This window comes from Bos javanicus, chromosome 13 (genome assembly GCF_032452875.1).
Source record: "Bos javanicus breed banteng chromosome 13, ARS-OSU_banteng_1.0, whole genome shotgun sequence".
Taxonomy (NCBI): Eukaryota; Metazoa; Chordata; class Mammalia; order Artiodactyla; family Bovidae; genus Bos; species Bos javanicus.
Window position 1 is genome coordinate 33,592,964 of NC_083880.1, and position 15,911 is coordinate 33,608,874.

A 15,911-nucleotide genomic window follows, 5' to 3' on the forward strand; every position below is an offset into this window, starting at 1 on the left:
TCATTGCATGTACAATTGGCACATTGATTTTAACTGCTGCATGTTGATGATGTTGCTCAGTCGTGTCTGACTCTTTTGTGACCCTATGGACTGTAGCCTGCCAGGCTCCTCTGTCCATGGATTTGTCAGGCAAGAATACTGGACTGGGTTGCCCGCCCCATGGATGGAACTGCTGCATTGGCAGGCAGATTCTTTCTTTCCCCAGAGCCACCTGGGAAGCCTATAGTTGTATGGCTATATCATAGTTTATTTAATTGTTCTTTGCAAGTATATGCCTGTCTATTGGTAGACATTTAGGACTTTTACATCTTTTGCTATTACAAACAGTATTACACTCCGTGTCTTGCACAGCTCATTTTATGAGTATGTAGATATGCCTGTAGAATAAATTTTATAGAAGTGGAGTTGCTAAGCCATATGTAGTGGTCCCATTGATAAAATTCCAGATTATACCTCAAGGTCCTCAGTCAGTCCCAACTTCCAGGAGCCTGGGTTTTCTCTGCACCTTTGTCAGTCCATTATGTTGTCAGACTCTTTGATCTTTGCTACTGGAGGTTAGAGAGAAATTGTATTTTTATTTGCATTTCTTTTAGTGGGGTAGAGTGTCACAAACCGTATGTATTTCTTTGTTGTTGTTGTTGAATTATCAGTTTATACTCTGACTCTTTTTCTCTTGGATTGTTGGTTTTTTTTTTTAACTAATTAATTCATTTTGGCTGCGCTGGCTCTTTGTTGCTGTGGAGGCTTTCTCCAGCTGCAGCAAGAGGGCACTACTCTGGCTACAGTGAACGCGCTTCTGATGGCAGTGGTTCTCGTGTTGTGGAGCACAGGCTCAGTAGCTGCGGTGCATGAGCTTAGTTGCCCCACTGCTGTGGAATCTTCCCAGGCCAGGGATCTAACCTGTGTCCTTTGCATTGGCAGGCAGATTTTTATCCATTGCACCACTGGGGAAGTCCAGGTTGTTGGCTTTTTGGGTAATGAATTTAGGAAATTAACTCTTTCTAAGTTACATTTTCTCTGATTAAAAAAAAAAAAAACTGTTGAAATGCTGTGGTTTTTAGTGTCAATCTGTTTAAGAAACAGTTTAAAATTTACGTGTAGTCGAGGTTTTTAGATTTGCTTTAATTGAACTGTCTTTGTCAGATTTTTGTACTTGGAAGTTTGTCTCTTAAGTACTCTGAAATAACTTTTACAAGTACTGCAGTTGTCTATTCCTTAAGCTGTTGCTTGGTAGAAGTCGGTGAATTGGATCTTTTTTTTTCTTTTGGGAATAAGTAGTGCAAGTAGGTCTTTGGCTACTTTGTTTTCGTTGTTGTTTTTCTCATAATAGTTTTTTGGATTTTCTTCTTCTAGAATACTTTTCCTAAGAGTACATCTATTTCATTATATTCAGATTTATTCACATTTTGTTGTTCAGTCACTCAGTTTTATCTTGACTCTTTGCAACCCCATGGACTGTAGCATGCCCTGTCCATCACCAACTCCCAGAGCTTGCTCAAACTCATGTCCATTGAGTCAGTGATGCCATCCAACCATCTCATTCTCTGTTGTCCCCTTCTTCTGCCTTCAGTCTTTCCCAGCATCAGGGTCTTTTCCAAGGAGTTAGTTCTTTGTATCAGGTGGTCAAAGTATAAGAGTTTCAGCTTCAGCATCAGTCCTTCCAGTGAATATTCAGGACTGATTTACTTTAGGACTGATTGGTTGGATCTCCTTGCAGTCCAAGGGACTCTCAAGAGTCTTCTCCAACACCTCAGTTCAAAAGCATCAGTTCTTAGGTGATCAGCTTTCTTTATACTCCAACTCTCACATCCATACATGACGACTGGAAAAACCATAGCTTTGACTAGACGGATCTTTGTCAGCAAAGTAATTAATGTCTCTGCTCTTTAACATGTTGCCTAGGTTGGTCATAGCTTTTCTTCCAAGGAGCAGGCGTCTTTTAATTTCATGGCTGCAGTCACCATCTGCAGTGCTTTTGGAGCCCCCAAAATTAAAGTCTCTCACTGTTTCCATTGTTTCTCCATGTAATTGCCATGAAGTGATGGGATTGGATGCCATGATCTTTGTTTTCTGAATGTTGAGTTTTAAGCCAGCTTTTTCACTCTTTCACTTTCATGAAGAGGTTCTTTAGTTCTTTGCTTTTTGCCATAAGGCTGGTGTCATCTGCGTATCTGAGGTTATTGATATTTCTCCCAGTAATCTTGATTCCAGCTTGTGCTTCATCCAGCCCGGCATTTGGCATGATATACTCTGCATAGAAGTTAAATAAGCAGGGTGACAGTATACAGCCTTGACATATTCCTTTCCCAATTTGGAACCAGTCTGTTGTTCCATGTCTGGTTCTAACCGTTGCTTCTTGACTTGCATACAGATTTCTCAGGAAGCAAGTCAGGTGGTCTGGTATTCCCATTTCTTTAAGAATTTTCCACAGTTTGGTGTGATCTACACAGTCAAAGGCTTTGGCGTAATCAATAAAACAGAAGTAGATTATTTTTTGGAAGTCTCTTGCTTCTTCAATGATCCAACGGATGTTGGCAATTTGATCTCTGGTTCCTCTGCCTTTTCTAAATCCAGCTTGAACATCTGGAAGTTCATGGTTCATGTACTGTTGAAGCCTGCCTTGGAGAATTTCCTGCATTACTTTGCTAGCGTATGAGATGAGTGCAACTGTGGTGGTAGTTTGAACATTCTTTGGCATTGCCTTTCTTTGGGATTGGAATGAAACTGACCTTTTCCAGTCCTGTGGCCTCTGCTGAGTTTTCCAAATTCGTTGGCATATTGAGTGTAGCACTTTAACAGCATACTGTTTCTGTCCTTTATTGTTCCCATCTTTGCATGAAATGTTCCCCTGATGTATCTGATTTTCTTGAAGAGATCTCTAGTCTTTCCCATTCTATTGTTTTCCTCTATTTCTTTGCATTGATCATCTCATCTTTCTCTGCTATTCTTTGGAACTCTACATTCAAGTGGGTATGTCTTTCCTTTTATCCTTTGCCTTTGGCTTCCCTTCTTTTCTCAGCTATTTGTAAGGCCTCCTCAGATGACCATTTTGTATTTTTGCATTTTTTTTATTGGAGATGGTCTTGATCCCTGCCTCCTGTACAGTGTCACAAACCTCCATCCATAGTTCTTCAGGCACTCTGTCTATCAGATCTAATCCCTTGAATCTGTCACTTCCACTGTATAATTGTAAGGGATTTGATTTAGGCCATATCTGAATGATCTAGTGGTTTTCCCTACTTGAGTTTAAGTCTGAATTTGGCAATAAGCAGTTCATGATCTGAGCCACAGTTCCCAGTCTTTTTTTTTTTTTTTTTTTGCTGACTGTATAGAGCTTCTCCATCTTTGGCTGCAAAGAATATAATCAGTCTGATTTTGGTATTGACCATCTGGTGATGTCCATGTGTAGAGTCTTCTCTTGTGTTGTTGGAGGAGGGTGTTTGCTATGACCAGTGCATTCTCTTGGCAAAACTCTGTTAGCCTTTGCCCTGCTTCATTCTGTACTCCAAGGCCAAATTTACCTGTTACTCCAGGTATCTCTTGACTTCCCACTTTTGCATTCCAGTTCCCTATGATGAAAAGAACATCTTTTTTGGGTGTTAGTTCTAGAAGGTCTTGTAGGTCCTCATAGAACCGTTCAGCTTCTTCAGTGTTACTGGTTGGGGCATAGACTCGGATTACTGTGATACTGAATTGTTTGCCTTGGAAATGAACAGAGATCATTCTGTCATTCTTGAGATTGTACCCTGCATTTTGGACTCTCTTGTTGACTTTGATGGCTACTCCATTTCTTCTAAGAAATTCTTATCCAGAGTAATAGATATAATGGTCATCTGAATTAAATTTGCCCATTCCAGTCCATTTTAGTTCAGTGATTCCTAAAATGTCAATGTTCACTCTTGCCATCTCCTGTTTGACCACTTCTAATTTACCTTGATTCATGGACCTAACATTCCTGGTTCCTATGCAGTATTGTTCTTTACAGCTTTGGACTTTACTTCCATCACCAGTCACACCCACAACTGGGCACTGTTTTTGCTTTGGCTCCATCTCGTATTCTTTCTGGAGTTATTTCTCCACTCTTCTCCAGTAGCATATTGAGTACCTACTGACCTGGGGAGTTCTTCTTTCAGTGTTGTATCTTTTTGCCTTTTCATACTGTTCATCGGGTTCTCAAGGCAAGAATACTGAAGTGGTTTGCCATTCCCTTCTCCAGTGGACCATGTTTTGTCAGAACTCTCCACCCTGACCCTTCTGTCTTGGGTGGCCCTACAGAGCATGGCTCATAGTTTCATTGAGTTAGACAAGGCTGTGGTCCATGTGATCAGTGTGGTTAGTTTTCTGTGACTGTGGTTTTCATTCTATCTGCCCTCTGATGGATAAGGATCAGAGGCTTATGGAAGCTTCCTTTTGGGAGAGACTGACTTTTCATACTCAGTTATGTTAAAATTCATGGGTCTGTGTTGCATTTTGCATGAATCTTTACCTGTGCATAATTTTGTAGCATCTTGTAGGTCATTTGGAATATACCAGTTTATGAAGTTTGCTGAGTTTTCAAATGTTGGCACATTTTATTTTATGATACCAAAGAATCACAAATCAATATTATCATTGTCAGAGTCACTAAGTTTTGAAATATTGTCAACCTTACCGTGGCACAAGTGCTGAGTTTTCCAAAATTCTGCTTTCTGTTTGACAGCTTTAATTTGTTATTGTCAACATATACTATCATTTATTTTCCTTGAAATGACAGGCTCACTTCATCCATTTTTGAGATAATGTCTACCTGCCAAATAGTCAAGTTTAAATAATCACAGTGTATCACAGCCAGTTGTCTTTTTAGAGGAAAAAAAATTGGTTCCATGAAAAAAACGTGACTAATTTCTGCCTGCAACTCAGTCACACAGACCTCAAGGGAACTATCATTCACTCAGTATTCAAATATCCATTATTTATCCTGAGGTATACATTCCACAGTTTTTCTGATTTTGAAAATTAAAGTCAAAAAGCTTATTTAAAGTAGAAGTATATTTGAAGTGGAAATATATTTTAGCATTTTTCAGAGAGGCTAGTAAAGTAATGCTCAAAATTCTCCAAGCCAGGCTTCAGCAATACGTGAACCATGAATTTCCAGATGTTCAAGCTGGTTTTAGAAAAGGCAGAGGAACCAGAGACCAAATTGCCAACATCCGCTGGATCATCGAAAAAGCAAGAGAGTTCCAGATAAACATCTATTTCTGCTTTATTGACTATGCCAAAGCTTTTGACTGTGTGGATCACAATAAACTGTGGAAAATTCTGAAAGAGATGGGAATACCAGACCACCTGATGTGCCTCTTGAGAAATTTGTATGCAGGTCAGGAAGCAACAGTTAGAACTGGACATGGAACAACAGACTGGTTCCAAATAGGAAAAGGAGTACATCAAGGCTGTGTATTGTCACCCTGCTTGTTTAACTTCTATGCAGAGTACATCATGAGAAACGCTGGGCTGGAAGAAGCACAAGCTGGAATCAAGATTGCCGGGAGAAATATCAGTAACCTCAGATATGCAGATGACACCACCCGTATGGCAGAAAGTGAAGAGGAACTATAAAAAGCCTCTTGATGAAGGTGAAAGAGGAGAGTGAAAAAGTTGGCTTAAAACTCAGCATTCAGAAAACGAAGATCATGGCATCTGGTCCCATCACTTCATGGGAAATAGATGGGAAAACAGTGGAAACACTGTCAGACTTTATTTTTGGGGCTCCAAGATCACTGCAGATGATGACTGCAGCCATGAAATTAAAAGACGCTTACTCCTTGGAAGAAAAGTTATGACCAACCTAGATAGCATATTGAAAAGCAGAGACATTACTTTGCCAACAAAGGTCTGTGTAGTCAAGGCTATGGTTTTTTCAGTGGTCATGTATGGATGTCAGAGTTGGACTGTGAAGAAAGCTGAGCGCCGAAGAATTGATGCTTTTGACCTGTGGTGTTGGAGAAGGCTCTTGAGAGTCCCTTGGACTGCAAGGAGATCCAACCAATCCATTCTAAAGGAGATCGGTCCTGGGTGTTCTTTGGAAGGAATGATGCTGAGGCTGAAACTCCAGTACTTTGGCCACCTCATGCAAAGAGTTGACTCATTGGAAAAGACTCTGATGCTGGGATGGATTGGGGGCAGGAGGAGAAGGGGACGACAGAAGATGAGATGGCTGGATGGCATCCCTGACTCGATGGACGTGAGTCTGAGTGAACTCCGGAAGTTGGTGATGGACAGGGAGGCCTGGTGTGCTGCGATTCATGGGGTCACAAAGAGTTGGACACGACTGAGCGACTGAACTGAACTGAGTAGATACTATCTAAATAAATATAAGATTGAGTATAAAATAAATTTAGAAATGAAAATAAATCCTTCCAAAATATGTTGCTCGTTGAAAGAAAAATGTGCTCAGAGTGAAGCACAAAGCAAAATCCGGCTCAGTCTTAAAAGAGACCTCTAAAAAATGATTTAGAAAAATTAAACACAAAGGCATATCAAAAGAATATGAGAATATCCATTTCCATAGAGAAAGTAGATAGTTTCAACTAAGGGGAATCACTAACATCTTTAAAATGATAAAGCCCTATGGATCAACTCACAGTGAAAACCTAATCATTAGAAATAGTCCAAGTAGGTAGCATAATGACTATTAGCAAAACAGGAAATAAAAGGAAAAATAGAGACCCCCGTAGGAGTAAACTTTATTTTACTTTTCAAGGCAAGTAGATGTAAAAAGTTGTAAAATAATAAAGTAGGTCTAATTGATAGATACTAAATTCTACATTCTGCAAATGGAGAATAAACCTTCTTAGGAATGTCTGTAAAGTTTTCACAAAACATGCCGTATGTTTGGCTGTAAGGCAAGCCTTAAATTCCTATGGAAGATATATTTTATGTTCATTTTAGCCTGCCAGCAAGTAAATCGCCTAAAAGGTAAACATTTTTACCTCTAGAGTAGGGATTGAAAGAGAAGAAACGAGGCCTTTCCTTTATACATTTCTGTGCTCAGCATTTTGATAGAGTATGTGTGTTGATTCTGTAATTTAGAAAAGTTTTTGAATGCCTCACTTTAGCAACCTTAGTGATGATCATTCAGCATGGAATTTAGAATGTACCTGCTGTCTAGTCCTTACCTAGTGCAGCCTCATTAGGGGAAGGACAATAGCTAAGACATATAAAACAATCTACAGTGAATTAGGTAAGATAATCCTGTTTGTCTGCTTTTTGATTGTGAATAAGAATTCTTGCCAAATGTTGCTATCCATTCATATGATTTGGAATTGGTGTCCTTGGTCACAGATGTGTTTGCCAGATTACTCCCATGTGAACATGATTAGATGGGTAGTTATTCTGATAATCTGTATCTCTAATTTACTTCATTTGCTTTGGGGATATAAAATGATTGTAGTTTCCATTTGAATTATATCCCCAATAAAAACAGTAAGAATGTCAGTAATGAGTATAAATCGTGGACCACATTGATATTGGTGAAGTCGATTTTAATTTTTTAAGTTTGGTTGGAAAAACAGGGTATGGAGTTCTCACTGGCCATCTTTTCATTACAGAAAGAACTGGTTGTCTTCTTGGGCCGTTTTGCAGGGTTCATCTTTACTCTTCACTAAAACCCAAGGAAGTAGCACAAGTTGGGTAAGTATTTCTCTTCTTTGGAGGCTTTACACATTTAAATTATGTGGACAGTATTGCACTTGAATTTCATAAGGTAGTCCAGAGTCCTTCTAACTACCCCTCATGTGCAAATAAATGAGGCTTTCTTAGTTAAAGATGCATTTTGACTCATAAGAGAAAGAAAAGGGCCATTTAGAAAAGTTGACTCCTATTGTTAAAATTTTGCTCTTTCAGGTATTTAGTTAGAGAATAAGCTGTCATGTAGCAAGCCCCACCTTGATTTGTAACCTGACCCTTGGATACTAGTCAGGTTTCTGTGTCTATATATGATACCAGCCCGCTTTCAGAAGAAAATAAAATGTCACTATTACTTGTGGGACTTTGAAGCTGTTTGTATATTTGAGTGTTTACTACTGTTAATTCTCTGTTATTTATAATACAAATACCAAAAATTATAATTTGTGACATATCATAATAGGTTAACATTTTTTGAATCCTGAAAATGTATGAGATACTGTTCTAAGTATAGAAGATGGTGTGTGTGTATGTGTTGTGTGTGTGTGTATGTGTGTATATATATATATATCTGTGTTACTCTCTTAACTCTGGGGGAATACTGTTTGTCATCCCCTCTCCTGCTGTTGGAGATGAGAAAATGAGATGTGAAACAGTTCAGTGACTCACTCAAAGTCTTAGAGCTACGTAAGTGACAGATCTGGGTACCATTTTGGCTCCAGAGTCCATGCTCTGGGTATTTCCAAAAAGATTTAAAAATGAAATTAAGCTAATGTCTTTTGTCTGCTTTATATCCTACCTTAATGAATATTTCTTAAAATTACTGAGTTGCTTTAAAATGACTAGGACCTGTTGGCCTTATCTTTGATAAAAGAGAAATCCATTTGTAAAATCAAAGTCACATAACCTTTACAGTTATGTAACATTGTTCAGAGCATGCTAGTCCTCAAATACCATGATGTAGTAACCTCCAAAACTGTTGGGTTGAGTGCAGATAGGAACTTTCTGGAATATTTCTTCTGTTTTGCTTCTCTGATGCTTTGATTTGCTCTCTGGTCTGACAGTACAGTGAAACTGACCTGTAATACGCTTATCCACATTAGAAGATTGAAATTTTTATTTGACTTGTCTTAAAGTAAATTGATAATTATTTTTCCTTTGTCACCTGAGGGGAAGCGTATGGTACTTTTTTGTTATATTAATGCATTTCTAGAAGACGATGCATTTATTTATTCTTCCTACTTGTGGCTCAACTTTTATTTGAAATTGAGTGAAGGAAGTGAATGAAAGCAATGGAGAAGCAATTAGAGATTAAAGTAATAAAAAAGTTCCTGAAGAAAGTTGGATAATGATCATTTATTTGATAATTACGAATCCCTAAAGACTGCCAAGTTGTAGTATATACAGATAAAACAAGTACATAGATCACTGTGGTAAGTGAGGCATCATTGAGGTAGGCAAATATGTCCGTGCTGCTAATTTGCTTCAGTCGTATCCAACTCTTTGCAACCCTATGGACTATAGCCCACCAAACTCCTCTGTCCATGGGATTTTCTAGGTGAGAATACTGGAGTGGGTAGCCATTTCCTTTTCCAAGGGATCTTCCCCACACAGGGATCAAACCCATGTCTCATGTCTCCTGCATTGGCAGGCAGGTTCTTTACCACTGGCACCACTGTGACTTAAAGAAAATGAATTTTTTTTTCTAATTAGGGGATGTTAAGTGAATACCCCAGCACAGAACCATTAGTATAGACTGATGGTTGCATTTTAAGATCTCTTGAAGACTTGACATAAATCAGAACTCATAATTAAAACTAATGCCAGCAGAGGGCGTAGGGCATTTCTGTTCATCATCTCAAGTTGGGTTACTGCATTACCATGTGATAATAGCAGAAACATAGTTTAAAATTCACTGAGCTCACCAATTTTGAAGTTGTGAAATTCTTAATAGCGTTTTAACTTTAGAGATTCACTATTTGAGTTTTTGCCTTTAAATGAAATTTTATTAATATATTGTCAGTAATACATTATGATAATCATTTCAGATTGATATAATTTGATAAAACAGTCACACTGTGTTTTATAGTCTTAAAAACTAAACAGATGTGGGATATGATAAAATGCTTGATTATGCAGTCAATTCTTAATTTTTATTGTATGGCTAACTAAAAAATCTCAAACCACCTTGCTTTTTCTTCCCATATGTAACACATAATAAGGGAATTGAAACTAATTTAAGTGGCCTAAGTAAAAGCAAATAAGATTATTCAAATTAAAAAATGTGTAAGTATATGTAATATATTTTGGTGTATGTAGCACTCATAAATATTAAAAATTGATGAAATATGCAAGATGCTTTTTAATTAACTCTGTAATTAGGATTGTTCACAAAGGATTTGAAAGACTCCTAGCTTTGTTTCTCTACTCACTCACCAGCTAGATCTATCACAAGTAAAATGTGTCCTGTTTATATAGTGAAATCACGTCTTACCTGAGGCTGGCATGTCAGCCAAAAAGCCAAGAATCACCTCCAGTGAAAATTTCCTTTGAGTGTAACTTAGGAAGACGCTGTCACGAGTCAGTCTCTGGCAGAGTCAGTTTTTCCCTTTGCTGTTGGAAGACATTACGTTTCTTTCAGTTGGGCTCAGATGGTTTGTTCCAGGACCGTGTTGGAGACGTATGATTCTTTACAGATTAGTTTCACACTAAGTGCAAAAACCTCTACTGATATCCCCTGGAAGAAATAGCCAGTTCAGATCTTACACTCACTCCTGGGCATATATTCATTGATGGGATGCTGAGCCAAACCATCCATACTATTTGAACCTCTGTTTTTAGAAAACCATTCACGCTTTATATTTATTTTTGATTTCATGGGTAGTTAAGATGGAGCAAATGAAATGTGCACATGCTGCCTGTAAGATAATATGACACCAGTGCCGCATCATCCAGAATCCAGCCAGCCTCTCCTTCTCCTTTGGGATGGGTAGATGTCACTTGTTTCCTGGAAAGTATTAGTTGTCCCCTGGGTTGTTAGATCAGTAACTTAAATTATACTTGCCTTTTTCTTACTCCCTTCACCTTATTTGTTCAGCGGGTCATGGCAACACCCCCACCTCCAGCTCGTCTCCAGACCTTGCCAGGTGTCCTCTGGGTGACAGCCTTGCTTCTGGTGGAGAGCCACAGTCCCTGAGTAAGGGGAAGGCGAGCTGGATGGCAGGGCCTCTCCTCAGAGAGATCTTACACAGGAACCAGAGTACGTGGCCCCGCCAGCCACAGGGAGGCAGCTCAAGGCTTTGTGAGGAGGGGCTGTATGACTCCTCTCTATTACCCCCCAAGTCTTCCCTTGTGAATATAAGGGAGGACAAGCCTGTTCAAAGTAAGTTGTAAAAAGCATTCATCTTAAAGATAAGCGTGAATTGATAGAATAACAAAGTCAGAAAATACTCAGGTAAATTCTAGGGCTTTTGCAAAATATTTTGGAGATGTAGCTTTGCCTGTGTTGTGTCTGCTTGCAGTTGTATTTTTGTCCTGCCTGGTTCCATTATGGTTTTCTCTTGTATGTCATTTTGCCATTGTGCACTGTAATGACATCGTCATTTTCTTCCCTTTTCCCATCAAGTCATTCTGCCAGCAGGGCTCAGTCTCTGAGCTCCTGCTCTCGCTGCTTTCTTCCTGGAAAATCTCTGTCCGCCGCCGGCCTGCTGTCGCATATGTAAAATCTGATCCTGTTTCCGCTGTCACTGTATGTGTTCTTGTTGCATGTCCCTTGCCACAGTAGTTCTGTTTTCTTTTCCATGAATGCATTGGGGCGATGATTACAGTGGAGAAAAGCAGTACTGGATTTTGAGAAATAATGGATAGCAAACATGAAATTTTGCCGACCACAGTATTTTTATAGCATTCCTTGTCATGTCATTGTATTTGGTTACTGTAACTTATTCGGTTGGTTATTTATATCTTAGCTTATAACTATCTACCAACCATGTCATGATGACAAGTTAAACTGTATTTATCGTTTTGTTAAATGTATCCATTTAAGTTTTATAACTTTTGAAATACATCAGATCTGCTCAGAAAGTTATCTGTGCCCATCATAGCTTTGTGATTTAATTACAGTGATTTTTAAATTACAATGTGAATTAATTTTAATGTTTTTTGAATGACAAAAGGTATAAAGAAGGCAGAGGCTCTGTAGAATTGTTAAAATTTGTTTTGTGATTTTTTAATTGTTCACTAGTTCCATGAAATAGTCTGAATTTTGTTTTGATTCCACTAATAAATCCCATATAATACCTTGAGTTTTTTTTAGTTATGTCAGCTATAGTATTTAAAACCAGCTGAAAAGATGTAGTAAAAGGGAACAGATGAAGTTGAAGCATTTATGAAAAGTGAAATTACAAATGTTGTCATTGACGTTGTGAATAGTGAATAAGTTATCACAAGGTTGGTGGGTAAGATTCATTTTCGATGACACATAGAATTTGAAAATATTTTAGCAAGTGAGATTTTCTATAAAAAATCTTTATGAACTTGAAGATTACAATTCATCAGCCTGTAAGGATTTTTTAAACCCCCAAATCCTACAGTAACATAGGAATGCTATTTTCTATTCTCAGTTAATAGATGAAACAGAAATTTAAGTTAATTATGGCAATATATAGAGTAGGTCTATATTTAACATACATTTTTCTGCTGCTTACTAACCTTTTCCTTATTTGGTTAACAAAATATAATAGCCAACTAAGTGCTGCTTCTTCTCAAACCACCCATGTTCACTGTCTTCCTGATCAGTTCACCGTTCCTCTTTCAATTGCTGAGGCTTTAGAGCATCTGACTCCAGCTTTTATTTCCAGTAAAGGCTGAATAAAAGAACATGGGGCTCAGGATTTTGTTTTTACAAGTTATTGTTAGTTGTTGACAACATAAAGAGTCAATAAGGAAATAACCTTTGAAAGTACAGAATCCGGTTTAGAGAATGTTTATTTGGTGGAAAAGAACTTGGTTATCTGCCAGATGTTATTTATATGTATATAAGAATATGACCTTTTGAACACGTCATTTTACATAATTACGGATAGTTTAGAATAAATTCAATAAAACAGAATTGCTCAGTCACAGTATACATGTGTTTATAAATTTGAAAATATAGTATTAGCAATTTTTCCTCTCCAGGAATTCTGGTTTATAGCCCACTTGCAAATGAGGGCCTATTACTCTCTAGCCTCACCAATGTCATTTTCCATCAAACTTTTTGTTGTTGTTTTTATACTAATGGGTGAAAAAAGATTTTAGCGTGGCTTTACTTTGTATTTTTCTTATAATGATGGAGGTTGAGCCATTTTGTTTCCTTTTCAATGAACTGTATGTAATCATGTCTTACAAACATTTTTCAATTTCAAGTAGGAATTGTTATTTTATGATATAAAGAGAGAAGAATTTGAGGTAACCCCCTGTTTTGTTTATTGTTAATAATACAAAATTGGTCTTAATTCTTCTTGGATACATGTATGTACATAAATATAACAAAGGTTTTTCCTTTTTTCCAAAACCAAGTTTGGGAGTAATCAGTCCAAACCGGAGTTCACAGTGGACCTTAAGGGAGCGACCATCGAGATGGCTTCAAAGGATAAATCCAGCAAAAAGAATGTATTTGAGGTAATAAATTATTGTCAAAGTATAATCCTCATTCTTAACCATAGTAATTTTATGTTCTGAATTATTGGGGAAATTGTCTTTCAGTGTGACAAGTTAAGGCAGTTAGTCATTAAGTCAGTTTGTATTTGACTTAACTTTTAAGTCAAAAAAGCTGGTGTATAGATCTAACTTCATTTGCGTAAGTGATTAGATCTCAGACTTGATATTATAAGCCTTTGTTCCAAGTCTTGAATTTCCCCAGCATCAATAAAAGGTGTGGTTCCCTTTATCCACAAGATCGAATATTAAAAAGTAAGTTAAAGCCTTCCCAGTGTCATAAAAAGCTCCCCACAGTAACACATACTGCCTAAGAGACCACCCCAAACTCAGTAGCCCAAGAAAAGACTCACGTCGTTTGCTCAGTTTGGCCTGCCCAGAGCGGAGTGGTGGTTCTGATGCTTAGAGCTGAATGGTGGTTCTGACCTCACCCAGGTCCAGTCACCAGGCTTCAGTCGTCCAGCAGCTTGAATGGGGCTGAACAGTCTAGTTGCCCTCTCCAGGCTCAGTGCTTGCTGCTGGCTGGGCTCCTTCTCACTGGCTCTCTCTTTGTTCAGTGGAGTGACTCCAGGCTTCTTTGCATTCAGGTTTCCCAAAGGGCCAGAGTGGGAGCCCCAGGGCTTCTTGAGATCTGGATGAAGAGTCAAACACCAGTGTGTTCTGCGTCTTAAAGCAAGCCAGGTGGCTGGCCAAAAATTCAGGGTCCCCCTGCTGGTGGAGGAGCCGCGGTCACACTGCGTGTGTGGAGAACAGAGGGGTGTTCAGACGAGCTTTGCAAATAGCCTTCCTTTAGAGCCTCCTGTCTCAGGCCTTTCCTCCTGTTGTCCAGGGGTATTGGAAGAGTTGACGTTTCCCAAGTGGAACCTAAGTGTTTCTGTCCTGTTGATTTTTACTCCTGATGAGTCTACCTTCAGTACCAAGGGCTGCTAGTCTCTGCTTGTCAAATGTTTCCTCTGTTACAAGACTCACAATAGAGATGTTGCAAGTTTATGCATTTAAAATAGCACTTGTTTCATGTAGCTGGAGTTAACATCTTCTGTAAATTATTTCCCCACTAGATTATCCAAAAAGAAGAAAAAATTTTCAAGCAGAGACTGCATTTTTTGCTTAATTTTTTTTAGCATGTATCAAAAACTTTTATTTCATTCATTTTTAAAATTAAATTATTTATTTTAATTGAAGGCTAATTACTTTACAATATTGTAGTGGTTTTTGCCATACAGTCACATGAATCAGCATGGGTGTACATGTGTCCCCCATCCTGAACCCCCCTCCCACCTCCCTCCCAATTCCATCCCTCAGGGTTGTCCCAGTGCACCCTGAGTGCCCTGTCTCAGGCATCGAAGACTGGTGATCTATTTCACATATGGTAGTATACATGTTTTAACGCTATTCTTATTTTTAAGTGAGAACCTCTAACAGAACAGAGTATCTTACGTGCAGTGAATATTCACTATTGATTGATTGCTTGGCCTGCTCTCTAAGAAGAAATTCAGGGAAGGAAATTACTGTTTCCTGAGGTAGCCTTGTTTCATTCCAGAATGAAGAGGGTCCCATGGCCAAATAAATTGGGGAAATACGGTGTATTTTATTCCTCTGTTAGAAAACCACAGTGCACCCTGGAGGAACAAAACTCCAAGAAGTCTGGAAGGATAGAGTCTTGTTCAGATCTCCTCAATCCAGTATTTTCTAAATTAACATCACATAATGAATCCTTTGTTTATTTTTTGAGGGGTATCTTTTAAAACATTATTATAGGAGTTGTTTGAGGAATATATCTCAGAATGTTGTTTGATAAGCACTGCCATATATTCCTCTGGGAAAAAAGGAAATCAAACATTCACCAGCCAGAAAATAGAAGGAATGCTCTCTATGGCTAGCTCAAAATCCTTCTTCAGTTGAACCAAGGATGTCATATGTAAATTTGTTACCACATTCATATAGAATCATACATAGTATCCTTACTTTAGTTAGTTCATGGTTTGATAGCTCAGTAATGTTTCTGTCTAAAGGGGATGTGAAAATTATTGTCTGTGCCCTCTCTTTGTACTAGGTCACTATATTTTCGTACTAAGTAGGAAATATTGAAAGTCCAACCCTTCTATATTCCCGTCTATATTTATCTTTTTTAACCAGAGAGAAAAAATTTCTCTAGTTTATGTAAAACTATCATAGGATTTATTTCTTTACAAATCATATTTCAATTCTCATTTAAAATGCATAGCCTAGATACTTGAATTTGCTTTTAATGATGACGTATATAAGATTTCAGCAAGTTTTGTGGTGTTTGCATGATAGTTTGGTATCCTAAATTATTAGCTTTTTTTGAGAATGTATTGTGAGAAAAACGTCATGTTTTGTAAAATAATTCAGCTGGTATTATTTTATACTAAAATAAAGGATAATGGCATCACTGTGGAATCTGTAACCTTGCATCACCATTAATATAATATATGGCATCTCATCTTCTGCTGGTGGTTTAGTAGACTTTGAATTAAATCCATTTACTTGATTGAAAGCACTAACCACATATATATATATATATATATATA

General features: G+C 38.0%; 1 protein-coding gene across 14 annotated transcripts in view; it reads left to right on the forward strand.

Annotated features, from left to right (window-relative positions):
• The window catches only part of ARHGAP12 (Rho GTPase activating protein 12), a 118,096-nt gene that overhangs the window by 89,731 nt on the left and 12,454 nt on the right, over window positions 1–15,911 (forward strand). For 8 of the 14 annotated variants that reach the window (XM_061436192.1, XM_061436190.1, XM_061436196.1 and 5 more), the window contains 3 exons: window positions 7,587–7,668; window positions 11,288–11,410; window positions 13,222–13,323. In XM_061436192.1, coding sequence (XP_061292176.1) covers window positions 7,587–7,668; window positions 11,288–11,410; window positions 13,222–13,323 — 307 coding nt within the window. The remainder of the gene's footprint in view (window positions 1–7,586; window positions 7,669–11,287; window positions 11,411–13,221; window positions 13,324–15,911) is intronic. The other 6 variants (XM_061436197.1, XM_061436200.1, XM_061436201.1 and 3 more) reach the window with 1 other exon arrangement.